Source organism: Amyelois transitella, chromosome Z, assembly GCF_032362555.1.
Source record: "Amyelois transitella isolate CPQ chromosome Z, ilAmyTran1.1, whole genome shotgun sequence".
In the NCBI taxonomy this organism is placed as follows: domain Eukaryota; kingdom Metazoa; phylum Arthropoda; class Insecta; order Lepidoptera; family Pyralidae; genus Amyelois; species Amyelois transitella.
Window position 1 is genome coordinate 2,471,580 of NC_083535.1, and position 27,851 is coordinate 2,499,430.

General features: G+C 36.4%; 4 protein-coding genes across 5 annotated transcripts in view; 2 read left to right on the forward strand and 2 right to left on the reverse strand.

Annotated features, from left to right (window-relative positions):
• Positions 1-236: 236 nt before the first annotated feature.
• Positions 237-2,883, reverse strand: LOC106130532 (breast cancer anti-estrogen resistance protein 3 homolog). The gene is made up of 5 exons (XM_060953429.1): positions 2,662-2,883; positions 1,593-2,581; positions 1,328-1,496; positions 989-1,166; positions 237-709 (listed from the first exon to the last, which is right to left on the reverse strand). Exons 1-5 carry the CDS (start codon positions 2,875-2,877, stop codon positions 348-350), a joined length of 1,914 nt encoding a protein of 637 aa, XP_060809412.1. The 5' UTR covers positions 2,878-2,883; the 3' UTR covers positions 237-347.
• A 1,046-nt stretch (positions 2,884-3,929) lies between these two features.
• On the forward strand, positions 3,930-9,844 carry LOC132903968 (alpha-mannosidase 2-like). The gene is made up of 6 exons (XM_060953736.1): positions 3,930-4,005; positions 4,307-5,052; positions 5,375-5,467; positions 5,869-6,063; positions 6,444-6,555; positions 6,989-9,844. The coding sequence occupies exons 1-6, from the start codon at positions 3,930-3,932 to the stop codon at positions 9,646-9,648; spliced, it is 3,882 nt and encodes a 1,293-aa protein (XP_060809719.1). The 3' UTR covers positions 9,649-9,844.
• A 1,383-nt stretch (positions 9,845-11,227) lies between these two features.
• Positions 11,228-22,318, forward strand: LOC106130580 (ADP-ribosylation factor-like protein 5B). 2 transcript variants are annotated; one of them, XM_013329459.2, is made up of 5 exons: positions 11,228-11,645; positions 12,396-12,604; positions 16,094-16,219; positions 18,319-18,428; positions 22,066-22,318. In XM_013329459.2, the coding sequence occupies exons 1-5, from the start codon at positions 11,600-11,602 to the stop codon at positions 22,112-22,114; spliced, it is 540 nt and encodes a 179-aa protein (XP_013184913.1). In that variant the 5' UTR covers positions 11,228-11,599; the 3' UTR covers positions 22,115-22,318. The 2 variants fall into 2 exon arrangements, with proteins under 2 accessions (XP_013184913.1, XP_060809413.1); XM_060953430.1 differs by lacking the exon at positions 11,228-11,645 and adding an exon at positions 11,737-12,066.
• LOC106130579 (alpha-mannosidase 2) overlaps positions 22,315-27,851 on the reverse strand; it is a 65,047-nt gene continuing 59,510 nt past the window's right edge. The window contains exon 8 of the mRNA XM_013329458.2: positions 22,315-27,815. Within this exon, the coding sequence (XP_013184912.2) occupies positions 25,093-27,815 (2,723 nt within the window). The 3' untranslated portion in view covers positions 22,315-25,092. The remainder of the gene's footprint in view (positions 27,816-27,851) is intronic.

Here is a 27,851-nt window from a genome sequence, read left to right on the forward strand (position 1 = left end):
TTTGACAAAAATAATATGACTCTTTTTTGAAATTTTGATTTTTCTTCGGCGTTTCTGTCTAGACAATAAAACGGACAATTTAAGGAGTAGGCGATTTTTGTCAGATTAATAGTTTACTAAGTACGTTACAGTTTTTCAACATAGGTCGTGGTTCGTGGTCGTCACCTTGGTTCATCATAATGAATGTAATGTAAACTGTTCTCCGTGATTTTAACTTTTATTATAGTTTTACTGCTTATTGGGAAGACTAGTATCGTGTAGACGAGCTATATATCATGCCCAGGAATAGTCGAACACAGAACAAAACATCCGTCATACGCCGAGCGTCCTTCCTTGCTCTGCGCACCTTATACCGCATCGTCCACTTCGAGAGGCTGATTTGCCAGCTTATTGGCCATTGCCGTCAAAATGTCAGTAAGTCGCGCGAATCTTTGGTTCGGAGTGGTCATTGCACCTCGCTCTCCCCACAGAAAATTTATGTGAAATTCCGCCCTGAAGAGTTCTAACAAGGTAGGGTCTAGAGTCGGTCCCAAGGAAGACATTTCTTGAACAACGGTTCGTGCGTTTCGCTTAAACATCTCCACTTGGTCGGGGAAGTGTCGTGCGGCTTCCAAGTGAGCGGCAGTCGCGTTGAAATCGAAGTCGAGACTGTTCATGAGACTGCTGGGGAAAGTGTCGTCTGGAGGCATCAGGCCGCTGCTTTCTCCGTCTGAAATAAATTAAGAGATGATAAACTTACTGATCAAGCCGAATTCTTTCAACGTCAGATGCAGTTTAATCATAGAAATGGTTCTATATTCTTCTGTTTTCGTTTTTACACTAACTGGAGCGCCACACGTGTTTGTTAAACATATTAGTTCCATTAAGATCTACATTATTTAGCTGCAAATTGTCTCGACTTTGTTTCTCTTAGTGATAAGAACTGCTTACATGCCTTTCATATATCTCATTCTTCCTCTATTTGTAGGAGATAAAGAGATTTATTTACCAAATAAATGGAAGCACAATACTGGCGGAAGCACGTAAGGAGTTGTAGTGTTCGGTGGAAGAGGATTGGTGCCTTCGTTCATGCTCTTGAAGCAAGGTCGCAGCTTCGCTTCAAACATGAAGGCATTGTCTGTGTATACGCGCCGCAGAATGTTCCAGGCGTTTTCTAGGCACTCCACCTAAAAATCAAATAAAACTTGAGTACCTGGTTCCAGAGACCGAGAACGTGTTTTGATGACTCAGCATTTTTATCTAGAATTCGTTTCCTTAGGACCTACCTAAAAACTATAAACTCAGTTGATTGTTGGAATGTTCAAAATGCTTTTGAAACGTTTCTCACCTGTGGCATACACAATCCAAACATAATGGCAGAGAACCCATAAAGATTTCCTAGAGCAGTCTTAGTCTCCACCGCTAGGAGGATCCAGTCATTGATCGTGTCGGCTCTCTGTCGGTCTGTTTGGCACGTTAATATAGTCACCGCTATGAGAAGTCTAAATGTTTCGATCCTGTAATAAAAATTATAATTATTAGTCACTGTACGTAGGTGACTTCATTGACTTCTAACGTTTAATTAATCTGTGTAATTAGTTTATCGTACCTACCTTTCAATGACGTCCAATCTAAGCGGTCTTCCCTGTGGAAGAAAACATAATTCTAGCCCGGAGGCTGTCCTATCCAATCCTTCAATCTGTATTGCGTCATCCAGCAAAAAGTGCAAATCCACCTTAGTCATATGGTTCGCCAAAATGCGCGGTCCTGACGTGCGCAACAAAAGTTTTATAGTATGCAGAGTTTCCGACTCCAAGGGTTTTGTTAAACCCGTAGGTATAATCTGGCATTGGAAACTGTCGAGGTTTATCCTCGAGTCGACCACGTAGTCCAAATTCTCGGATTGTAGTAATTTCGCCTCCGTGAGTTCATAATCGAATTGCTGCTTAATTGTTGGCGTTACCAAATTGTAATCAGACTCTATTCTTGACTTATTGGGATCACTATGCGCTGAGCTCTGAGTGGAATCCCCGGATCCGTTGCCAGAATCTGATCCCGAAACGTGGTAAAGTCTCTGAAGTTCTAATCTGCGATCGTCAGCTTTTGGACCTTCGTATCTGGCAGGTTTGGCAGGAGGACTGGTAGGCAAATTGGCGTCCCATGTGTTCGAACTAGAATTTGAGTCGCCAGAAAAGTTTTTGACATGTTTGCCAGCTTGCCCTTGTATTACCCCGTCAGCACTCGCGCTCTTGCCGTGGTTGGCATGCTGCCCTATGTCGATTGGAGTTAGAGAATGGGATCTCTGTTTCTTGAAAGGCACTCGTAGTTGAAGGCCTGGTTTTGCGGCAAAGTGGCTATAAAGGCTATAGGGTCCGGAACCATCCCCGACTGGGGAAACTACTGTGTTGATATCATCGCTGGGGATGTAATTAGTAAGAGGGACAACGCGATTGGCTGGGTATTGGATTCTCGCGCCAGAAGCGGCAGATATAGGTTTTCCTGAGCCCACGTACGAGGTGATGAGGTCAGCGACGGTGTCATAAGCTTCGTCCTCAAATTGATATTGGTATCTCTCGTAAACTGTTTCAGGATGGACGACAATCTGCGAATGTAGGTGAATGTTATTTATCCAAATGAAATAATTGAAAATAACAGATTATTTCAGAAGTTACTATTACTTACACGCTGTATGACAAAATGCAGATGCTGCCCATTAGACCTGCAGCTCAGGACGTAATTGTCAGGTTGTGAGGATGAGTCCCTGACTAAAAACTCGCGGTCTTGTTGGAGAAGATTCTCGGCTGCCGTACGACTCAACGCTCCATGGTACCAACCGTGCGAAATGATCTGATCAGATGGTAAAGAAAATTCCCACTCCAACAGCCCCGATGTTGTCATAGCATTTGTGTCCTAAAACAAATGATGAATTAAATTTCTGAAAAAGTACTAAAATTGTGAAGTACTGATGTTGTAGGCATCTCGGGAAATCCATGGCATGTAATAGGTATAACTCACTAATAGGGTATTAGCATAAATTGTTTTACCTACGTTGTTACAGAGTTACATGCAAACTATAACTTCATTTAAACATATGAGTATCCAATAGGTACTTTGTACTATTTACTTCGTCGGGTCGGTACTACTCGATAATATATATTTATATAAAAGTAATTACCCGGACTTACAAAAAGTTAAATATGACGAAACTGTCGTTCACTTACCATTTTGCTGTCACATTTACAGGATCAATTCGCACTTTTATTGCAATACATGTGTTTTGCCGATTGCACTGTATACAGTATGGATACAAACACTGCTGAGTAAAACGCGGGGTGGGATCAATAAAAGCCACCCCATTTTTTAGGGTTATGTTGGCAGCGTAACAAACGCGAAGTTGCCGCTTGACGCATGCGATTTTGGACTTTTATTCACTAGCTTATGCCCGGGATTTCAATCCCGTGGGAATTTCCAAGAAATCATTCTATGCTTTGCTGTCTTTTATGCTTCAGTTTAATACCTGACCTGAAAATTAGATTTCCATTAGGCTATTCGGAGTTTGAAAATAGTTTATGATGTGGCGACCTCGCTTGCTTATCGTAGAAGTTGGTAAAGGGACTGAACTATTTATTCACTTCCCATGACTGTCGAAAGTTTATTTTGCTATACTAAACCTGCTTAGATCGCCGCCATTTTGGATCAATTTTCATTTCTATTATAGTAATTCTTATGTACTAATACTACATAGATGACACGATAAACTTTATACACACACACGATATACACACAAGCAAACATCAATGTATTATAGCTACTATAAACAAACGGACGGACGTACAAAAGATTCAACAATTTGAATTTCATCGTATTGCGCATATCAAGAAACAATTACTTGTTGAAAAAGAAGTTTTTAAACATCCCGATGCGTTTTACGAACCGTGTCAAAGTTAGCCATGGCCTTCCAAACGAAGGCGGTGTGCATAGTCTTTATTATATCATTCCTAGTTAACGTTAATGGATATGAGAAAAGTAAGTAGTTTTTACATGTATTTAAATGTGTCTTGTTTTCATAATATAAAAATATAGTAAGTTTTAATACCGAAACCAGAGTAGGGCTCAAGGTAGGTACTTTGTCCCATTTTTTTAGAATGTTTGATTGAAAGTTAGATGCTAAACGAAGAAGTGTAATCTTAAGATACTTTTTAGGTAAATTTGTCTTTGTTGTTGTTAAGCATTTATTTATATTTAGTTCGAGTAATTTAACTTATGTCATGTATTTTTATACCATTTATTTAATTAGCTTATTTAACTATTTTTTATTAATTTATAGCTTTAAGGAAAATCGTTCGCAGCCAATCCAAAATGGTCCAAACTCCATTCAGCGAGAACCGTCAGAGTATTTGGAAAAACAACTCTCAAAAGCAAGCTATATTATTCCCGGATTTCACCGACATGAGAAACGTGGTACATAAAGTGCCTCGGCCGCAATTGACAACCATTCTGACCTCCAAAGAATCGAGTCGAGGGAAACAGCCATTAAAGATAAAAGACAATAATGAACTCAGGTTGACCAGGACTATTATTCAAAATTCAAGTATTCCAGAAATTTGGAACGGTTCAACTATATTTGACGCGACCATGACAAAAATAAACGATTCCTCTGAAGAGATGTCGCAGTCTTTCAGCGATTCCCTGCCCCCAGCGCAACAGTACTTCCCACACCTTTTTGACCGTCCCATGTCTTTTGGTCAAGGAAACATGAGCAAAGAACAGTCAATAATAATACCGGCAGACCCGAGCAATATTCCTCACAATACGAGTCAAATAAAAAACATTATCGCGTCATATCCCAATTTTCAACCAGTAGCGTCTGTGCCGCCTCAGAAAACAAATACGGACCAGGATAGTCACCAAGATTTGAGAGAAAAGGCGGATTTTTTCATAGAAGAAATGTCGGCTGATAGGTCGTCTATATACAGTTACAACATTTCTGACCTGTCCCAAACTTGTACCAAACTAACTGAAGGTAAAGCTGATATTGATTTGCAGGAGACATTTATGTCTATGGACATTGAAGTGAGTAACTGCAAACCGACTTGTATGCTATATTTTTCATAAAACCGAATAAGTACATATATTGTTATTTTCAGTTAATTCAACTTCTTGACAAGGACTAACGATAAAGACATAATTATTAAAGTAAAATATTAATTCTATGATAATAATTATTATGTGTTTATTAAGTTCTACCTACCACTAGTTTCTTCATTATTTAGAAAATGCTAAAATAACTTTTAGTCTATTTGTAAGCATACTATTGTCTTTTAAAATATTTAACTTGGTAATTCTAAAGTCTTTGTTTTAAAACAATATTGAGATATATTTCCCTGCATTTTAGCCTAATTGGACACCCAGGAAACATTTTTGGAACAGCATATTTGATAGTCGATACGAGTCTCTGATGAGGAGTCCCAAATGGCCGCCACTGAGGGTGAGTACGTATTTTTTTATGATCTCAGCATCATGACATAGGCCTCCCTCAAAAATATATAACTCTCTCAAAGATCACCAACTTGACTGGTTGCTACAGTACTAACATAAAAACACATTGATTTATTTACTTCGTTATTTTCTTTGTTCTTAGATTAAAAAAGCGATTGTCTGTTTGTGCATCTATATCTGTTTGCCAGTCTGTTAAGCTTTCAGGGCTTAACCGATTCTGGTAAGATTTTACGAGTTATTACAGTTAATTATTCCAGGTCAAATAGCTGTTTCTTGTCAAGTTTCTGTATATAACGCGGAATTAAATTTGTCTATTTTTAAAAATAAGCAGTATAATAATAGCCTAATCTTAAGATTAGCGAAAGACCTACGACTCTTTATTTTTTCAAGGTAATCCTAGTACCTCGCACTCATGTAGATTCCATTTGGAAGCGGACTTTCGAAGATTACCACAATGAGACGGTCAGTAGGATTTTAAGCAACGTGGTCAAGAAACTCAACTTCTACCCCAACTTTACCTTCACGTGGAACGAGGTTTCTCATTTAAGTCATTGGTGGAAAAGTGCACCTCACAGGAGTCGAGTGGTAAGCACTATTACGAATTATATCTTTACTAAAAAATAGTATTTTAAGAATAATTAATGTAATTTTAAGAGGCATCAAATAGATCCTCCAGTGTGCAGGGATGCGGGGTGCGACCCAAAAGTCTTTTTCATTCTCCACTCCTTACCTTATAATTATAATTTCTCAAACAAATGTTATATTTGACAGTTAAACACCACAGAATTAAATAACTGTAATAAATAACTGTCAAATGTAATAGGTAGGTATATATAGTAGGTCATATTAATTCAACCTAAAGCGCTTATATTATTTAGATAGGTAGCTGCTATAAATGGCGTTACACAATTTCAATCTGATGTAGTCACAGAATTATCACAAAAATGATATAAGTTTAATTTTAGGCGTTCCGGAGACTGCTGAAGTCAGGTCGACTTGAAATCACCACCGGCGGATGGGTGGAAACTGATGAGGCGACTACTAACATTTTCGGATTAACACATCTGTTCATAGAAGGTATTTTATTTTATTTGGAAAACATACAGTCACATATCTTGTACAAAATCTCATTTAGTTACTTTAGACCATTTACATGTTTTCGCATAAGTGTATCAAAATACTGTACCTGTTTACACATATAAAACAAAAAATAAAATGAAAGAAATATAGTATATAAACTGTTTTATTATTTGTTAGAGACGCAGATATATTTAGTGTTTAAAAAATCAAAACAAACTTAACTGTTATTATATCTTTACCACATATACTTGATTTCATTGGCTTATCTTTGATTTTTTCATTATCCCGTGTCCATAACTGAATTTGTCTACAAAGCATTTGTCATATAAAGTACGATTTTAAATATTTAACAAAAGAAACAGGGTTCGATTATTGTTTGTCTGCAGTCATTCTGATCGGTATATGACGTCATATTCTAATATTTTTTCAGGTCATCAGTGGTTAAAAAATCATTTAAATTACTCTCCAAAGGTGGCATGGCTTACAAACAGCGTCACCCACAGCCCAACAATGGCCTACTTACTTTCAATATGCGACATCACAAAACTAGTGATCACAAATGTGCATTTCTCCTGGGAACAATATCTTTCTGAATACCAGTTCAGCGATTTCGTGTGGCTACAGGAATGGGATCACGATCGAACTGGTTCAACTGATCTCAACGAAAAATTCAAGCAAATTGGCAGCGAGCGTTTCCCTAAAAATTCTGTGCTAACACACTACTTGCAATTTAATTCTGCAGGATTCAGGGCATGTGGTCCTAACAAGTACGTGTGCATTAATGAATTCAATTTCGCTAATACAGATAAAAACTTAAACATACATCCTTACAATCTCAAAGAAAAATCGGAGTTACTTCTCGAGCAATATTCTAAAACGGGAACTATTACGCCGCATAATGTTGTCATCGCCCCAATCGGAGGTCCATTTCGATACGAATCTCAAACTGAATTTGATTATCAATTCAGCAATTATCAGAAAATCCTCGAATTTATAAATGTTAACAGCGCCATATACAAGGCCAGATTAGACTTCGGAACTCCTAAGGATTATTTTAACACTATTTTACAAAATTATCCGAAAATTCAGTCGTTGAAAGGAGACTTTCTTAATTTTGCCGACGTAATATCAGGTCGGCCAGCTTACTGGACTGGATATTTCACATCACGGCCGTTGCTCAAAATTCTTATGAGACGTCTTCAATCCACTCTACGATCGACAGAAATCTTATTTACTTTCGCAATGAGTATTAATGCTTTTCACGGTTATAATACCACCGATTTATTCAATCTCCTAATAAAATCTAGGGAAAACCTTGCACGATTACTAGATCGCAATGTAGTGAGCGGCACTTTAAGCGCTAATGTGCTGCGTTATGTGAATAAATTAATTGTTTCAACTGTCAAGGACTGCTGGTTCATCCAAGAGACGGCTGCTAGCTTGATAACAAGCAAACCAGATCACGACGCGCCTTATCTTCAAAAATATGTGTACAGAGACGGAGAATTTGTATCCGTATTTAAAACTGTGGCTGCAGGCGATCAAATCTACATATTTAATTCATTGAGTAACGAAAGAACGGAAGTTGTTGAACTCATAACTAGAAATCCTAAACTAAGAATTACAGACCATACCAAAAAAGACGTGACAGTTCAAATAAACCCTATTTGGGAATATATTTCTGATCATGCGATTAAAATATCGCGAAGATTTTATAAGATCATATTTGTTGTAACATTACCTCCAATGACATTAGCGCTTTACAAAATTAAGGAAACGTATGACACATCACATAACGCTGCTACGATTTATTGCTCAATGTGTGTTGTTGACACTATAACAGATCATAATTCACTATTTGCATTTAACATCGAACAAGTTGTTCCTGGTGACATACAACTTGAAAGTTATAGGTATAGACTCGTAATTGATGAAATTACTGGATTTCTTAAATATGTAAATGAAAAAGAAACAAATAAGGAGAAACTTGTTGTTATTGACTACGGATCATTTAAAAGCTCTGACCGTAATGCTGGTATGTTTTTATTTAACCCAAACACTACAAAACCTTTGCACGATATCTTATCACCTTACAGACTGGGCACTAAATCGAAACACATGATTATAATTGCTGGTTTGATCACAACCGAATTGACTACAATTTACGGGCGATTACTTCAACATACACTGAAGTTATTTAATCTTATTAATGGACCATTATCACGGGCGATATGGCTAGAAAGCAAAGTGGACTACGATACTTCTCCGAAATATAGGGATTTGGAAATGTTTATGTCTATACAAACTGACATTGGTAATGGGAACAATCCTGAAATATACATCGACAACAACGGCTTTCAATACACGCAGCACACATTAAATTTAAGCAGACGTGTCGAGTCTAATGTGTATCCTGTAACAAGTATGGTCTTCATACAAGATAGCAGAAGTCGGATGAGTTATATAACCGACCACGCGCAGGGAGTAACTGCGTTACAAGAAGGTCAATTAATAATCATGCTAGACAGAAGGATCCTTTACAACGACGGGCGTGGGACGAACGAAGGGCTCGCGGATAGCAGTAGAACTTGCCACCATCAGCTCTTGTTGCTCGAAAACTTTACAGACCGCAGAAGGATCAACCATTTTTCGTACGAAAATATTCTTCATATGCCGAGCTCCACGGCCATGATCTTAGCTAAATCTCTGAATTATCTCATCGATGTATTTATTGTGGATAGGAAACAATCTAGTTTGTCGTATTTTACATTTCTGCCACTAATTAAAGCGCCGTTTCCTTGCGACGTTTCTGTACTTAATTATAGGATGGTGATAACAAAAGGTCCGTCATTTTATCGCACTCCAAATACTGCGTTGATGATATTGCATAAGCAACTAGCATCTTGTGACATACACAATGACTTTGTATGCGGAGGTGATAATACATTTTCGTTGGACAAAATATTGCGTAGTATTCGTGGCGTGTATCGAACTAATTTAGTGGGAACTAGTGAGGACTCCCCTATGCCAGTGTGCAACCAAATTAATTTCCCGCCAATGGAGCTAATCACGGTTAAGGTATACTTTTAGCATTAGTAAACGAAATGGAATTAATTTAATTTGAATTGAAGGCAAAACTCATGTCCACCTATAAAGGTGTCATGTCAGAAATTATTTTTTGAGGACATTTTACAGATAATTATACGATTTCATAAGAGAAGGTAGGAATTTTGACGTAGGCTTTAATCGAAGTTAATATATATTTTTGTAAATAACGTTTTGTAATTGTAAGTGTTTGTTTGGTATTTGTTAATAAATACACCTAATAAAACCTTGTTTTATTGTCTTATAAGTACTTCTCCACGTTTTATCTTCCGAACCAATCTTCTTCAAAATTGGGATTTTCACGTGTACCTACATAATCAAGGGTCTGGAGAAGGACATGGGTATCTCATCTCGCCAAAAACTATTCTGGAGTGAATTGGGGAGGACCCTACAGTTGTTTTGTTTTCTGTCAAATTATATCAGAAAAATCGCAGTCATCATAGAGTAGCACTGTGGATGCCCTCTGCCCCAGCTAGGGGACATAGGACCTTAAGTCAAGTCATAGAGTAGCAACCATCTTTTAGGAAAAAATAAATAAATATTTTTTAATCATAGTAAAACAATTATTATAGAAAGCCTAGGCCAATTCTTTTTCAACACTTTAATTATAATATTGAAAATCTTGTTGAATCTGCTTCAAGTTTGTAACTGCTTTTGCAACTCTGCCGCACGCGCCCATGGTCGCGGAGTTTTCAATAATTTGCAGGTCAATCTTAAACATCAAATAGCAAACTAACGAACACTCACGTAACTCAAAAAGGTCCATTGCTCCATCATACCTTAACCACCCAGCTTGATCAATAGATCTTTATGTCCTAAAATAGTAAGAATGCGAGGCCCGCTTATGACCTCGATCTGAAAGTGGATTTGTCTTTCGTAACCCAGCTAATAGCATTTCGGTTGGGACTCCTTTCATATCTTCCAATATAACGACGTCACGTGTCCGTGAATTCCACTATCACGAACTTTTAGATTAGTGACAATGATACTCGTATCGAATCAAACAAAATTATAAGAAGGTAACTATAAAAATCTGCTTTCGTGGTAATTAACGTTTACCAATGCCTTCGCAGCAAAGTCTGATCATTGCCAGTCACATTTACTGTAAAAAAGTAAAATGCCACTCACTAGCGCCACCACGGAAATAAATAAATGCTCCACTGAAAGGGTTGCTAACTATGAGAAGAAACTTAAATTTTGGTAAAATGGCAATAAGCTCAATTTGTCGGGAATTTCCATTGTTAGAGTTAAAGCCAATAACTCATACGAATTTGAGATCTCTTTACGCACGTTATGATATTTGTATTTCATATCCTTATCTTCGTTCTCATTATTACATTTTGTTTAATTTAAGAGTCAAGGGATATCAAGGGAAACTTCGTAAATAACCCACCTTTAAATTACCACAGAACTGTAATTTAAAATATTAATTGTAATGTAGAAATAATTTTTCGTTTCAGGGCGTTAAGGCAACTTGGATTAGTTCCGAGCAATTTTTAAAAAAGAGTTGGTAGCACAAATCATAGACGTGTAGCGTAGCGTAGGTACGAGGTATGTAGTTCTTCTTCTTCATTGGGTAGGTAGTACGTCCGTGCGCATACCGTACTCTACGTCATTCGATTCTGACATTCACTTGCCCAGTTGCCTTGCCTTGTTGCTAGATTGGCTGTGCTGTCTTGTTGTTTGTTTCAAGAAAATGATATATTCAATAATTTTAAGATTAGATTGACGCAACAGCGTACCATATTTTAATAAGATTAGTGACATAAAATGCAGTGATAGTTAATGTCAAAATCATTAATATTTTTATTTCAAAGTGGAACGAACATGATAATGCCTCTAGAGTATTTTACTAGATCACTATAAATGGGTCTCGAGAACAAGTGGTTTACATATTTTGCCTTTGTCAATTTGGCTTTATACTCGAAGATACAATATGGGTTTACTAATATCCAAAATTTGGAGCCTGTTTGGCAATGAAGGTGAGTTTTTATTCTTTCGTATCGTTTTTATTTGACATACAGTAGCAAGATAAGATAAACCGAAGAAGCACCCGTTGTCCTTCTTTTTGTTAATTTCACACAGTTGCAAGGCCAGTCAGTCTAAATTATCAATTTAAATAACACTACATTGAGTATAAAACATTGTTTTGTTTGTGGTTACTTAGTGCAGAAGGAAGTAGCGCATTTTTAGTCATTTAAGGAAGTGACCTCATATTGTTTATTTTAGATACATGGCTGTTTATTGCCATTTTCAGAATGTAGTAGCCAGTTCATTTAATATAACATGTCTAGCCAATGTCTGCAATGATGGAACCGATGCAGTTGTTGATGTTGTCAATGTGTAAATTTATAACTAGTTTTCTGCCTGCAGTTTATATCCTTGCCCAACAGTGGGATAAAAGTAATTTTCATTACTCATGAAGGTCTTTTCATTCTATCTCTGTGTCAAAATTGAGTTTATTCATTAGTATTACCTTCTATAAGATAATCTTGGTGTTTCTACTGGTTTTAGATACTCCAGGGTTTTCTGATTGGTGGTTTTCTTATGACTTAATATCCAGTGGAAAGATGTGGATTCTGCCTAACCCTCTAAGAAAGGGGTGTGATTTATGTTTATTGTACATGTATGAATAATCCAGTTAGTTGCTAGTAGGCCAGTTAAATAATTTCTTGATTAAAAGAAATTTCAAGATTGTTTATCTTTTATATACATAAATAAATTACCAACAGAACATAAGCTTGTCCTGGTCGGGCTGGACAATGCGGGGAAGACAACAATTCTATACCAGCTACTCCTGGGCGAAGCGGTGCACACACGACCCACCATCGGATCAAACGTGGAGGAGGTTGTCTGGAAGAACTTACGCTTTGTAATGTGGGACCTTGGTGGACAACAGAGCTTGCGGTCCGCGTGGAACACTTATTATACAAATAGTGAGGTAATATATTTATTTTTTTCAATTAATTTCTAAACATTATAGTTGAAAAGTTAATCTGATTATTTAATTTGAGGATTAATAGAATTAAACACAATTATTTTTATCATTTCTATCATACATTATGCTAGGACTACCGGATGAAATATGATATGGTTTATGAAAAGATATAAAACAGATTCATGTTTTTTTTCTTATGACTTTTGAACTGAGATATAACAAAATTAATTGCTTGCGAAAATTCTTAGTGCATGACAAGGGAATTTGACTGATTCTTATTTTTGTATATTACATTCTATTTGCGCCTAAGACGTCATAAAATGTTTTCAAAGATCAGCTACAGATATGGATTTAAGGTGTTAAGATCAGGTTAGTCAAGTAAATTCGATGAGAAGGGAAACAAACCTAACGTGGATGATGATGAAATCCTTAGTTGCTTTGTACGACATTCAACGAAAAGAGTTGCATGATTTTGCTATAGATCAGTTAATAACTTTGTACTATTATTGTATGCATCCATAAAATTCAACTCATTCACTTTCTAAGTAGTAGAGGCAATTTTTTTATAAGAAGATAGCATAGTCGATACTGCTAAACCGTTGAAAGGTCAATCTGTGAATTATAAATGAGAATGACCTAAGTGTTTGCAAAGGAAGAGCTGTCGAATGCATTATGTAAAGTTATGTCAGCGTAGGCGATTTTTAAATTGTTTTCTAAACAAAACATCTTTCTGGCTTTTATAGCCCGCTTGCGTCCTCACCTCTCTAGAGAAGTCAGGTCTACGCCTGTGACCACGATCTTGAAGTAGGTAACACAGGTTTTGGGTGAAACAATTCCTCCGCAACCTTGCAAAGGAACCTAATCCATATTGGATCATGGCTATATGTACAATGTGCAGGATTCGAACCTGTGCAGTTAATAACCTCACTTTAAGATATCATAACCGCTCGACCGAAGACGCGGATTTTTCTTGTTTTTTTTTAATACTAAAAACAAGAGGCACAGAAGTTGAACCAACAGGGCGACTGGGTATGGGCCTTAATTCTATCATTAAGCCAAACATCTGAACGTGGCCTATCAGTATTTTTAAGACTGTTATGTAGACGTGACTTTAAGTATGTATGTATGTATGTAATTAACAATTTTATGCCGTATATATTTATTTATATTATTATATGTTTAATGAAACCAGTAAACGTGCAATATGCATAGTTTTAGTAGGTATGTTCGTGAAATAACATAAAACAATGTGTCGCCATTTTACTTCTCCATCATGTAGCAAAATATTGAGATAAGCAGTAGTTTGTTAAGAAATTGCTAAATCGCATCTAATTGTAGCGTAACATTCTTAGATAACTGTAATATACGCGTGTTTTATCTTTATTTGACGTGGATTATGTGCTTATATATATATTTTTAAACATTATTTCAATAATAACATAATTTATGCTGGCGAAATAATTTACGAATGTAACACGGTTGTTTTTTATTATTAGCTGCCATATTGGTTTGATAGTGAAGGAGGAAAGATTGTAAAATAAGGGAAAGAATTTTAAACTTAGAATTTTAACTTTTAGGTAATAGGCTAGCAATCAGCTGCACGTTTAGTTCGAGTACTCTTTACACATTATTATTGTTTGAATAAGATGATGATATATCTCAGCTAATCACACCTTAATTGCTATTGGCTCAGCGAGGTGATCTGTCTACCTTGTGAGGGATAAAGTCATGTATGTTTGTTTATTAAAAGATTTTGCAAAAGTCCTTTCTTAGCGCATGTTTACGTCAGAATCATCTGTATTCCTTCAGTAAATATCCGATCAGTTGGTTCGGCTGTGCTTTGAAATATGCATGAGTTACTCTCTCTTAGATACAGGGTGATTTTTATTGGTTAAGGAAATTTTCACAGCCTTTCATTTATATGAAATGTCGTACCTGTACTTAACGACTAATTCCTTTGTTGTAATAGTTTGTATGTGTATAGTAATTTTGAAATAGTTTTTATTCATTCAAATCTAACGTATGTCTGTCAACTTTTTCTTTTAAAAATAATGACTAACGCGGGCTTATATTGCGAATGTGACAGAAATATAAATTTAACGTTATAAACAAAAACACATAAGAAAATCATCCTTCCATTTGCAAATACTCTTTTGTCATTCCTTCAGCAAATTGACCTGAAGCGGAATTAAATACGAGAGAAATCGATAAAGATATTTTATTTTTTAATAATTATGTCGGTAACCTTTTTTACGCTTTATATCCAAGCAAAAAATATCGGTCTCAAAGGAGGAAAGGACTCGCAAAGCCGCGGGGCAAAAGAGAACGCTGACTAAACAAAGCATTTAAAAAAAATTAAAAATGGCTCTCTGGCCACAGAAAGCATGTAGGTACTACTACTACATCGGGGGAAAAACGGAATTGCAAAGTCGTTGGCAAAAGCGAATGTTGAATATACAAAACCTTTGTATTCCACCAAATCTCTGAGTTTCTGTAAGTCCGTAATTGTATTATTTCATTTTATGTAATTAATTAACAAGATCATTTGTCTTACTTAGCTCGGCCATAAATAGATTATGTTCTTTAATTATGCAGAGCGAATTATTCTAACGTGTTTTCACTCGAGTGTCCGAATTGTCTTATTTTTCAGGATTTGTAATAAAAATCGTGGATTACCACGAGAAAAGTACAGTTTTTGTTGTTCTTAGTTTAGATATTTATAAGTTTTAGATTAACGCTTTGAAACGACTATAAAAATATGACTGCTCCAGAATTATAATGTAAGTGTTCAGGTTATGGTGTAAAACGAACTCTTCTTGCCGCTGATGTTCTCATCGAATTCTTTGTGCTATCCAAATTTTATTTGACCTTTGATCGTCTTCTACGACATATTCAAGAAGATATGAAAGTGATACTATCCGACTTTGTCGGAAAACATAGACCTTATCTCTATTAAAATGTACGTGGGAGGAATCTATACTTCATTCCACCCACGTACATATTAAGAGATTAAAAAAAAATTAGGCCTTTGTTCCAGAATAAAACAAGTAAATCTTAACTTTTAGAATTCTAATATGTTTGTCCATGTATTATGCCAAAACTACTGAATGAAATTGATGCAGTTTTATAGGTAGAGGTTTCAAAAACTCGTGTAAGTAATTCTATTCCACGCTCTAAAGCTATATAATGGTTTAACCATCATTTGGATGTTTGTTCTGTTTATAATATATTGAGCTTGAGCCTGACATATGTGGCACAGTTTCATAACTTTACGACGCAGTTTTTTAAACATTTGTTGTCTATTTCTCTCTTATATATTTGTTTGTTACCTCTTCACATGAAACTGATAAACCACTGAACTGATCATGTAATTTTGTAAACACATGCGGAAGAAGGCTAGTGAAATTTTGTTGATTCAAAATGTTAAGGCATTATTTTTACTCAAGCGTAATAAAAGCAGGTTAGTTGACCGTGTGTACACAATTGTTTCAGTTCGTGATAATGGTGATTGATTCGACGGATAGACAGCGGCTGTCTATCAGTAGAGAGGAGCTGCACCGCATGCTGACTCACGAGGAACTCAGCCGGGCGTGTTTACTGGTCTTCGCCAACAAACAGGTTCGTTATCAATTATAGTTCCTCTTTTATGTTAGTTTGTGACACTGGTGAGCGACTCGACGGATAGACAGCGCCTGTTTATCAGTAGAGAGGAGCTGCACCGCATGCTGACTCACGAGGAACTCAGCCGGGCGTGTTTACTGGTCTCCGCTAATAAACAATTTTGTTATGTATATATAGTGTGTATGTATGTAGTATAATGTAACGCGAAATGTTTCGTGATAATGATCGACTAGACGGATAGGCAGCGACTGTCTATCAGCAGAGAGGTCTTCTCCAACAAACAGGTAAAACCTAATTTATGTTTTTGTTTCATTTAATTCAATTCGGGGCAAGGAATAGCTTTCCCGCGTCGCTGTTTTCCCAATCAATACCTTGGGTATTTTCAAGGGAAGGGTTACAAGGAAAATTATTTAACAACTCGCATGCGCACATTAGACCTCGTCATGATTTGATTACTTTTATCTCGGAAATTCCCACGAGAGCAAAGTCCCAGGGCGCACATAGTATTCCCATGTATGCATTCTACAACATAATCCATGCATGCATATGCTTCTAAAGATAATAGATAGTCAATGAATTGCATATATCCCCCTTTATCATGCTGGCTGGGGTCCATTAAACCGTTTATTGGGTGTCACCAATGATTCCCCCAAGCGCACTCGAGGCCGCATAAGTGCAATCATTGCTTATGTAAGTATAGTACTTATATACAATAGGCTATACAGATATAAAAATATATATAAATAAAGGCGACTAAGGGATAGGCTTTTAACTTGGTATTCTTCTTAGGCGTTGGGCTAGCAACCTGTCACTATTTGAATCTCAATTCTATCATTAAGCCAAACAGCCGAACGTGTCCTATCAGTCTTTTGAATATTGTTGGCTCTGTCTACGCGAGGAATAAAGACGTGACTATATGTATATGTGTATCTGGGGCATGGGCCCCAGATACACATATACATATAGGAGTATGCCTTTGACCATGGGGTCAAAGGCATACTCCTTGCTTCTCTCCAGAGAGGTGAGGATGCAACCGGGACTAAAGCCAGGAGGAAGAAGTAGACTATAGTTACTACATAGCCCCTTACAGGATAGTAATTTTCAAAACAAAAAAATAATACCTGCCAATACAAACTAATAAGATGTTTTATTTAATTAACACTGTTAATTCAGCTGTGCGCTTTAAGTATCTGAATTGTGTGTTATGTACCTGATGTCATCGTTACGTGGATTATATGTAGGTACGTAGCATCGTTAAACATAGCACGTAGGTATTTGTGTGATTCGGGCTGTACCGAGGATTGTATAAGTTTTTCAAAGAATCTTATGCAATTCTCATTATTATTTTCGATTTCGACGAAGTAAAATTTGGCTTCATCACTCTCGCTATCATCATCATGATAAATCCTTCCCAGAGGAGAAAAGAGTAATTGATCCCGTATATTTTTATTTATTTAATTATTATTCTACAATCGCAGCTTTAGACTAAAGTTCCCGAGTCCGTAGGAAGTATCAACAAAATAAGCCTATGTACCAAAGTTTCAGTGGTTTAACCGTGTAGAGGTAACAAAAAACACGCCTTGGTGGTTTAAGTGGTGTGGCAGAATGGTATGATTATTATCCAAGAGTAAAGTGAGTAGGTAAAAATGTGGAGCATATTCTACCTGACCTTTAATGCTCTGTAAATGATAAACTAACACAAATTTTGTTAATATAGTTGCAATAAGCTTATTGGTTACCTCTTATGACATCGACGTGAAAGAGATTCAGCAGTCCTTTTCATTAAGATACCTAGCCACTCGTCACGATGATAATCACATTTAAATATTGACAGGTTGCTAGCCCATTGCCTAAAAGAAGAATCCCAAGTTTATAAGCCTATCCCTTCGTGGCCTTTACGACGTCCATGAGCAAGAGATAGAATGGTCCTATTATCTTTTCTATTAGTGCCACACGGCACACTTAATGATAGAACTGAGATAAATATGGGTTGCTAGCCCGTCGTTTCAAAGAATCTCATCATAAGGCTTTCCTTGATTGACTTTTGAGAATATAATATATGAAAAATAAAAATATTTTTTTTAATTCTATTACAGGACGTGAAAGGTTCAATGACGGCGGCCGAGATTTCGGAGCAGCTTGACCTGACCTCGATAAAGCAGCACCCGTGGCACATACAGGCGTGTTGCGCACTGACCGGCGAAGGGTAATGTCCATGTTATGATGACTTCCGATATATATCGTGTCAAGTCAATTAAATTACGTATACCTTGTCCAGCCCATTTATTTTAATTTAAACAGTTCATTCATTTGACAGAATGTAGGTAGGTATTATTGATGTAAAAAATAATCTATCATACATTTTTAACTTTTGATTACAAAAATAATTGTTTTTAATTTTGGTATCAATGTTTGCTGCATAAGTTGATATAGGTAAGATCTGAATATTTTTAACGGTATATTTTAAATTTGATATCACGAAATAATAAACATTTAAGTAAAATATAACTGAAGTGGTAGCTGTCAAAAAATAACCGAATGGACAAGGTATAATTATAACGGGATGTAATAAATTAATTATTAGACTTATTGGAAATCTGAAGAAGGCCCAAATGAACAAGTAAGTGTACGGCGAGGTATGACAAACGTAACATTTAGGTTGAGACTAAGCATAGAGTAATGAATCTGACAAAATAACTTTGCAATATAGTAAGAAATATAGACGGTATCTAGTCACTGTATAGACTAAGTCATTTTATTCGAATGTTTAGTTTTATTTCAATATAGGAGAAATCTTTGCGCAATTTTATGACAAGTTTAATTAAGTAATACACGAACATATACATAAAAAACAAAATTTGTGTCAGTTTGATGTTTGTACCTAATTGTAACATGGTAAATAATATAAAATAAAATATTTTAAATCGATTTCTTAAAGTCGTTTGTGTCATTGAATCGAATTTATTGTACCCCAAAAATTTTATGTTGTGATATTATTTTGTTTCATTCTAGATTATAATTGATTAATTTACGTTTTATGGTAACATATTAATGTACAGGTGTTAAGAGTAGAGAAAAAAATTCTATTTTCGATTGTAACGAGTAAAATTAAAACCTATGAACTGATTTTGACAACATTAGCACTGAGATAAGAATAGGCCTTCAGGCATAAAAACCACGTTTTTCTAGACATTCCCACGGGAACGGAAGGTACGAGAATTTAAGTTTAACGTTAGCAGAAACACAGTTAACAGCTGGACTTGCAACAATTATAAAAATGCTCAAAAGTTTAGATGTTCATAATAAGTACCAAATAGAGACAGCTTTGCTAAGGATTACTAATTCGACTATACTATATTTTTCAATATAAAATATGAGCATTTATTTCTCATACGTAATCTAACAGTTGTGGGTCACCTTCCGTTTCGGATCTGACCTGACTCGGACGCCTGACCACGTGGTTCTAAAGCAAGACCGTTGTCTTTTTCTAATCTTTTACAAGTAAATATAGTCCAGGAAAATATTATAACGTTTATTGAAATATACAAGATATTTTTTATCTTGAATATTTATTAAGAGCGAAGCCCCGAGTAATTAGAATTAATATTTATTATCTTTTATTTCTGGTTAAGTATCTAAAGGAAAAATCTTGTGTGCCTGTGTGAGGCCATTTTTCCTGTATATTTCGTAGAGGCGACTAAAAAGCAAGAATTGACTAGTGCACAGGATTACAGGTTAGAATTTGTTTTGGATACATGAAAATGCGACACAGTGGCACGGGTAGAATATATAATTCAGATGGTTTTGTTACAGAGCTAACCAGTGTCACCATGAAATCTTTGTAAAAAACAAGTAACATAATTATTGTATACATCACGTTTTTATCTCTTAGGGGAAAACAGTGCCGACAGCCTCGAAAAGACTTGGAAGCGTCGTCCAGCTGGATGACTTAATTCATTAATATGATCACGTCTATATCCCTTGCGAGGTAGACATAGCCAGCAGTATTTAAAGACTGATTCACCTTTACGTTCACCTGACAGGCTTAATTATAGAATTAAGATTCAGAAACCAGAAACATAATATACATTTAATTAGGTAATTATCCCACACGGGGTAGACTGAGCCAACGTCTCCAAAAAACTGAAAGTATACTGAAATTACCTAGATAGACTGTAGACCTTGGCTTTAACATGGCTGGATGACGACCGATAACACTCAGCTAATAATTAGTAGTTCAAGTGGACATATACATACAAAATTTGGTGTCTTTAATCCACCAGAAATATACTGCCAATTTGTAAAGAAACTAGCGCCATTGACGTCTAAGCTTTAAGCCAAACCTTAAACCAAAAATCTTACATTTAAAATTTCTTTGCTATGTCTACCCTACTCTGAGTTTACAGCACTTATAACTAGTGTAGTTCGTATGACACGAATTCCGATGGCCGTTTTCTGGAGCGTCTCTTCTTTAGATTTAAAGAACTTAGCCAATTCTTTTCATAGCGTGTAAAAATATCACTTACATGCTGTCAAAGAATCTCCCACGTTACCTTTGAGAATCACGTATTTACACATTAGGTACGCAGATTCGCAGGTCACGTTCAGCTAATGTAATGAAATTTAAAATAAGTTTATTATAACACATATGAGCTTTAATAAAAGGAAAGGGTTTATATATGGGAGCTGTGGCGACTTCACGCCATCAACCAATCATAGTGAGAATTTGACGCGCTCAACCAATAGCAGCGAAGAGTATGGTGACATCTCAAATGTCACACGCCACCAAGCCTATCATGGCGCGTGTGCTAAATTGCGTAAGCAAAGATTTCACGGATTGGAACATGATAAATTTAGAAGAATAATTTGTTCCATACATACCATTTCAATATCAATTCCATCTTAAGGCCATACAGATGAACCTGTTTTAGCCTTTTGGAGACTATCGGTTCTGTTAACCCCGTAATAGATAAATACATGATTGTATATGTATTGTCATTCGGATCATTCCATGTAGGGTTCAGTCACGATATCTTAGGAAATCGAGTGTAGAGCTAGTAAGGGGGATTTTAAGTCAAAATAAGTGAAGTAAATTTTTTTATTTGGGTAAACTTCCACTCATATCTCTAGATTTTTTCTTGTTGGGTTTACGTATACTACTTACCAATACGGGGAACATGTGTGTGTATTTATATTTATTTATATTTAATACTGTACGCTTGCTTGTGCAAATTCTAGATTTCTTTTTGCGAGTATTGGGAATAAAATCGATTCAGTAGATTCAAAATTTTTCTATCAAACAGGTCGCAATCTTGTGTTATTTAGAGGAGGTAACTAAAGGAAAGGAATTGATAAATTTAAAATAACCATATGTTTTAGTAAAACACTTTTTGTTGCCAAACCTTTTTTTATTACTGTCTCCAAAACTACCTTTGTAAACCAATCTTTTCTCTAATCTATCAGCTTAATCAAACGACGCTGGTAAAAATAATAAAATATATTTCGTTTCTAATTCCCAAAGGGCAACGGGTTACAAATGCATGTTACAAACGTCATTTGAGAAACCTTGTTTTTTAGAAGTCTGTTTGTAACATACTTCGCCCGGATTGAAAGCTTTCCGTGGGAATTTTTGGAAAGCTTCTCTTATCTACAATTTTCAATAAGCATGTCCTCATTTAAAATTACCTGCTCCCAGTTGTACATTTTCCACGAAGTTGATAAGTTCTGCTGAAATCTTTCTTTTAATGCCAAATTTTATCAAAATCGGTCCATTATTTTTTTGACTAATTCTTCGTTACAAAGACGGAAAATATTTTTCATGAAAATATTTCTTTTTTTTTCAGTTTGCACTTGGGTCTGGAGTGGATCGCGAGTCGGATAAAGAAGAAATGACGAAGCGTCCCCGACTGCCAAACTAGGTCAGGTCTCCTTGTTACATTATGTCTACAATGAATATATTTTAATAAATAAATAATTTAAATCTAATGTTTAAACGCAATTAAAATTCAGACTAATAATTTTTCTATATATTCTAAAATGTACACAAGAGTTTACGATGTTCAGATTGATGGGATATAAATAAAACATGTTCATATATTTCTATCTATTTATTTCAACTACAGATCTTGAAAACAATTATATTTATTACCTATCGATGACTGTTTATGTAAAAAGAACAACAAATATCGTAAAACATAAAAATACAACTCAATTAAAACTCGGTTGATAAGAAAAATTGCATCATTGTTAATAATTAGTGATTATTATTAATAAAAAGATACCAAAAATTAAATAAATTAAACATTATCACAAATCATAACAACGACAAGATATGCACGTAGATATTTGGTACATCGATTTACTATGCCTTTTTGTATATCTCACCTAAATCTAATACATGAATTGTGTTATATATCTGACGGGTTGCACCCTCTAAGAATAACATGAAAAGTGTGTATATTGTAGAGACGTATTTAGTCGACATATTTTAAACATCAAATATTTGAAACATGAAACTACAATTGTACTATTACTATCGGTAATCGGTTAAAATGTGTATATGTTATTCAAAAAGTTGCTACGAGTACTTACTCTATGGTTATATACAAATAATATGATTTAACAAAACGCAACTTGGGTGCTAATGGCAGAGTATCACTTAGTGCATCTATTATAAAAATTTAGTCCGGCAGTGATTATTTATATAAAATGTCTATTGTAAAAACTCGTTTTTTTACTATCAATGTATCAAATGACCATCGCAAGCGCAACGCATGATGATTTATCAGTCTCCAATTCAAACGAGTTATAAAAATTGAGTGATCGAAATATTCTAGCTATTATAATTATTATTTATTCACTTATTATGCCTCGCATACAATGCTCTTCAGTTCCTACTGTGTGAATGAATTTTCTTTGTAGTTCTAAATTTATTATGTAAATGCTTTAATTTGGGGCTGCATCGTGACGAACCTTAAAATTGTTCATTATGCCTAATTTTCAACTTAATCTAAATTTATTTGATTGCAATCGTAATAAATATTGCCTTTTGAAATACACAACCGAATTAGAAATAATCATACTTTTACAACAGAATTTACAACAGGTCTCTTATCTCTGGAGAACAGGGTAGATTTGCCATAGTAGCTGCCTATCCCTATGGCAGTAGACATGATCTATATAAGTAACTGGGGACAAAAACGCTGTTCTTCAGAGTAATGCCCCGTGGGACCTGTTTTTACACATCTTCTAGATATCCACTAAATTAATTGAAACAAAATACATTTCAAATTGTTAAATAGACCTGAGTATTAGAATTTTACCAAATCAAATATATTATTGTTTTGCCATAATTTTTAGTGTAGCAATATTTTGATTTAATTTCCCTACAACATTTATTTCGTTTAATCTAGTGACTATTAACGGGTAAATATCGTTATTATACTTTAAATATGAAATAGCAAGATTATGACGACAAAATCTAGACAATATTTTAATCTCAATGCGATATAATCACGCTTTTTATTTCTAGTGTCAAAACACGCCAATGAAGCCGCAACGAACCGAATTATCTGTTATGTGATTGGGCAAAGGCTTTCCAATTTTAAAATCTCTTAAACCAATCGCTTCTTCTGTATTCATAAATACTATTTTATTTAATATGAATTTGTAATTTTATAATTTTAAGGATATTTTTGGGTCATGGTCATGCTCTCAAAGTATACTATAAGATCCACTTAAACGTAAATATTTTTTTATTCAATTTAAATAAATATCAAATGCCTCGCCGTGACGATTTCAATGTATTGATTTAAATAGATTTTAATTAAAAAATTACACCTGTACCCGAATAAAAGCGTAAATCGCGGATACAATGTTGGCTATATTGTTGTATATAAATCATTTCAATGGTTCTATCAAAATTACTTTAATGCACGAACGCAGCCTAAAATAAATTTAAAAAGACGATGGGAAAATGCTGTACTTCTCTTATTTTAAAATGGCTATATAGCGACATCTGTATAAATCCGTTAATACCTAAAATACGAAGTTACTGTATGAACCACTGTGTAATAGATGCATATATGACCCGTTCTCAGTAGCGCCATCAGTCAGACTTTGAGCGAGTTAGTTCATATGCCTTTTGGTGATAATTCGTGCGGCGTTGTACAGATGTTGCCACTAGCTTTATCACAGGTTACTTAATATAAATTATAATTAACTTATTATAAACTAAGATTGATGGCTTAGTGGGTGACAAATAATCTAAATTGAACTGGGTTGGTATATAGTTAAAGAAAAGGGAATTTAAATTAAATTTTGAGTAAGATGCAAAAATATAAATAACTTGTAATTTTCCACCACACACTTACCATCAAACCTTAGATTTCGAAAAAAAAAACGAAAGAGATCGTCAGACAAATTATAGTTAACAAATAAAAGTAATTATATAACCGTTTAATTGCGTGAGCAATCGCCGGTTTCTGTTCAGAGAGAGCAAAAAACCTGAATATAAATAGAATATTGAACTATCACTTTAACATAGACTATTTTCATATAGAATCGTATAGATTCGAACAGGTATATCATTTGGTCCTGAGGTAGTTTTACCTAGATACTAGGTTTCTGCGTTTGAGATAGTTTAATATAAGTATTTTTTCGTTAAAAATAATAATTATATTTTGGGATTTTAAAATATTAACTGGCTTGAGATTCGCGAATTGCACCAAACCGCGGCCGCCGCCACACGCAGACTTCTCGTTTCCATGAAAAATGCACCATTTCAAATATTCACCCACATTCAAATCTCGCCAAAAATATTTAGGCAAGTATGCTTATAAAAGTTTATAATAATAATTCCTAAACAGTCTTCAAAACCGGATCTTGAACGTTTTTACCTCCATCTGTTCTATATAAATGCTATGTAGACCTTCTAGATGGTCGTAAGTTTTTAAGCCGGTGAGACTCACTGCTGTCAGGTTATGGATGCGAAGGCCATTGAACTGAGTCTTGGGAGAGAAGGCGGTGGACCGGTTGAGGGGTTTCCCGACTGGGCAGCTGAAACCGGAGCGATGCAGCACCATGTAGCACCACGAACTAGGGAACTGTTCCAAAGTCTCATCCGTGATTGTCCTAAGCGTCAACAAATGGATTCCGGCTGGGAAGTTCTGAACAAAAGTCTGGGAAGACTTCACCTCTACGTCGCCAACCTCACTCGTATCCACTAAATAAACGTTCGGTGGGTAGTTCATCGTCCTGCTCATATAGTCCGCCATTTGTGACGGCAGTTCGTACAAAGAGTCCATTTGGTTCGGGTTGAAACGCCTCGAGGATTTGACGTGTTTGAATTCTCCTTTCTCACTAGTGTCCCTTTTGCTCTTTTCCTTCGGATCTTCCATTGATTCCAATAAGATCCAATTGCGGAAAATTGTGGGTTTGTTATCAACTACACCTTCGCCGATACCTCTAAAGTCATCGTAAAGAGTTCTGCGGTCTAACATAACCTCGAGCCGACCAGGTTCGAAGGCAGAGGCGCCCTGAGCGTGGTTAGTTATCAACGTCATGCGAGTCTCGTCATCTTGCAACCAAGCCATCGTCGTTATGGGATAATAGTTAGCTTCGATGCCCAATTTTTCTACTTTCACCCTCTTCTGATACTGAAATCCGTTCTGATCGGTATAAAACTCTGGCGGTAAACCATTTTGTATGTCAGTCTGGATTCTCATATACAATTCCGTCTCCCGGTTCTTTGGTGGGGCTTCGAAATCTACAACGTTTTCAACATACACGCCGCGGGAAAGGATCGGGTCTTCTACGTTGTAAATCCTAACAGTGTGCACTAAAAATGGCATGTACAGGGTGTTGACTTCAGTGGAAACGGGGCCAGACACTATGATGATATTATCATCGTGCTCACTGCTCCAGTTGGCGTAGGGATGGAGCACATTCCTCTCGGGCGCGTCGTAATCCGGCATGAACAGATACGCTCCAGAATGTCTTTGGGCACTTTGGTAAGCGCCGAATTGCATTTCAACGACATTTCTCTTCTTGGCATCTTTCCTGTACACCTGACGTAGAAATCCCGTGTTTCTATTGATCAGTAAAGTGAGCACAGAGTTTTCCAACTGTATATCTCCCGGCATCATCTTCTTGGTCACAAAGAGAGGCTTCTCATCAGACTTCTTAGTCGGCTGGCAGTTTGTACAGAACACCTCGCAGTGATGGGACCGATTCGTATGCTCTTCCAGGTTGAAGGTCACCGAGCTGAGCGCTGGCAGTGTCGCCACGAACAGGATATCAAAAGTGGTCTCGCTTATAACCAATTTTCCGTCCGTACGGATATCGATAATTGGGGTAATCTGGTAAAGGACGTGTTCTTTCATACGTGTATCGTACACCCTGATGTTGCTGGTATTAGATGTAACGGTGATCACTTCAGTCCTCTGCTCAGCTAGCGGATTAAAAATGATAATTTTCTTCCTATCGACCAAAGACACTTGCAACTTTTTGACGGCTTTCCCATAGGTCTCCCATTCGACTTCACTTTGGATAACGTTTTTAGAATGGACCGACTCATCTGGTAACATTATCGTAGCGAGAGCAGCTTCTTGCAGCCTGACGCAATGATAGAGACTGGTGAAAAGCTTGGTTCCGTAGTCATACATGACGTTCGCTTTCGAAGTTCCCGTAATGGCGTCGTGGTGCTGAAACAGTCCAAGGTTCCTTCGAGCACTAATGAGTTGCTCGTAGGATTTTTCCAACTTCTTTTCAGAAGCACTCAGTCGAGAATCCGCCGATTGCTTTATGTAATTAGATACCAGAGTAAACAATATCTCGGAGGTTCTCAATTGATGTTCCAATTGCCTGGTCAGTATTTTTAGATAAGGTCTAGTGGTGTAATAACCTGACCAGTAAGCCGGCTTGCCTTCGCTGAATATGTCCGAATAGACGAAGAAATCTCCCTTCAAGGTAGGTATTTTATTATGTCTTTCTTTGATCGCGTTAAAGTAGTCGCGTGGGGTGCCGAATTGGACTTCAGCGTTAAACAGATCTTTGTGGCTGTTGATGTAGTTAAACATTTTCATGTAGTTAGTGTACTGGGCGTCGAATTCTGCCGGGAACTCGTAGCGGAAGTCGTCTCCGAGAGGGACCAGGGCGACGTTATGTGGGGTGAGAGAACCGATACGGCCATACTCTTCTATGAGGGTCTTAGACTTAGTATGGAGGTTGTTCTCGTTAATGTCTTCGTGCCTGGCCGTATATTCGGAGTACTCACCGGGGATCTGCCTGAAATCGAAGCTGAGGCAGACTGAGGGGTGGGGGCCGCACGTGCTTTTTATGGAGTAAATGTCGAAAGGTTGGTTATGGACGACGAGGTTGGGATGGGATGTGGACCAGCCAGGGATCCAATAAAATTCCTCGATTTGGCGCTGGGCCAGCCATTGTTTCCACGCGTAGTGAATCCGCTGAATGATGGTGCCTTCGAGGCCGCTTTTATCGAGCAAATGTGGCACGGTGGGACCGTGGCCGAAAGGATCGATGGACCACCCGGTTTTGGGGACAATACCAAGATTGGTTTTAACCCAATTGTGACCTGTAAATATTTTGAAATTGAATAAGGGTTTTCACG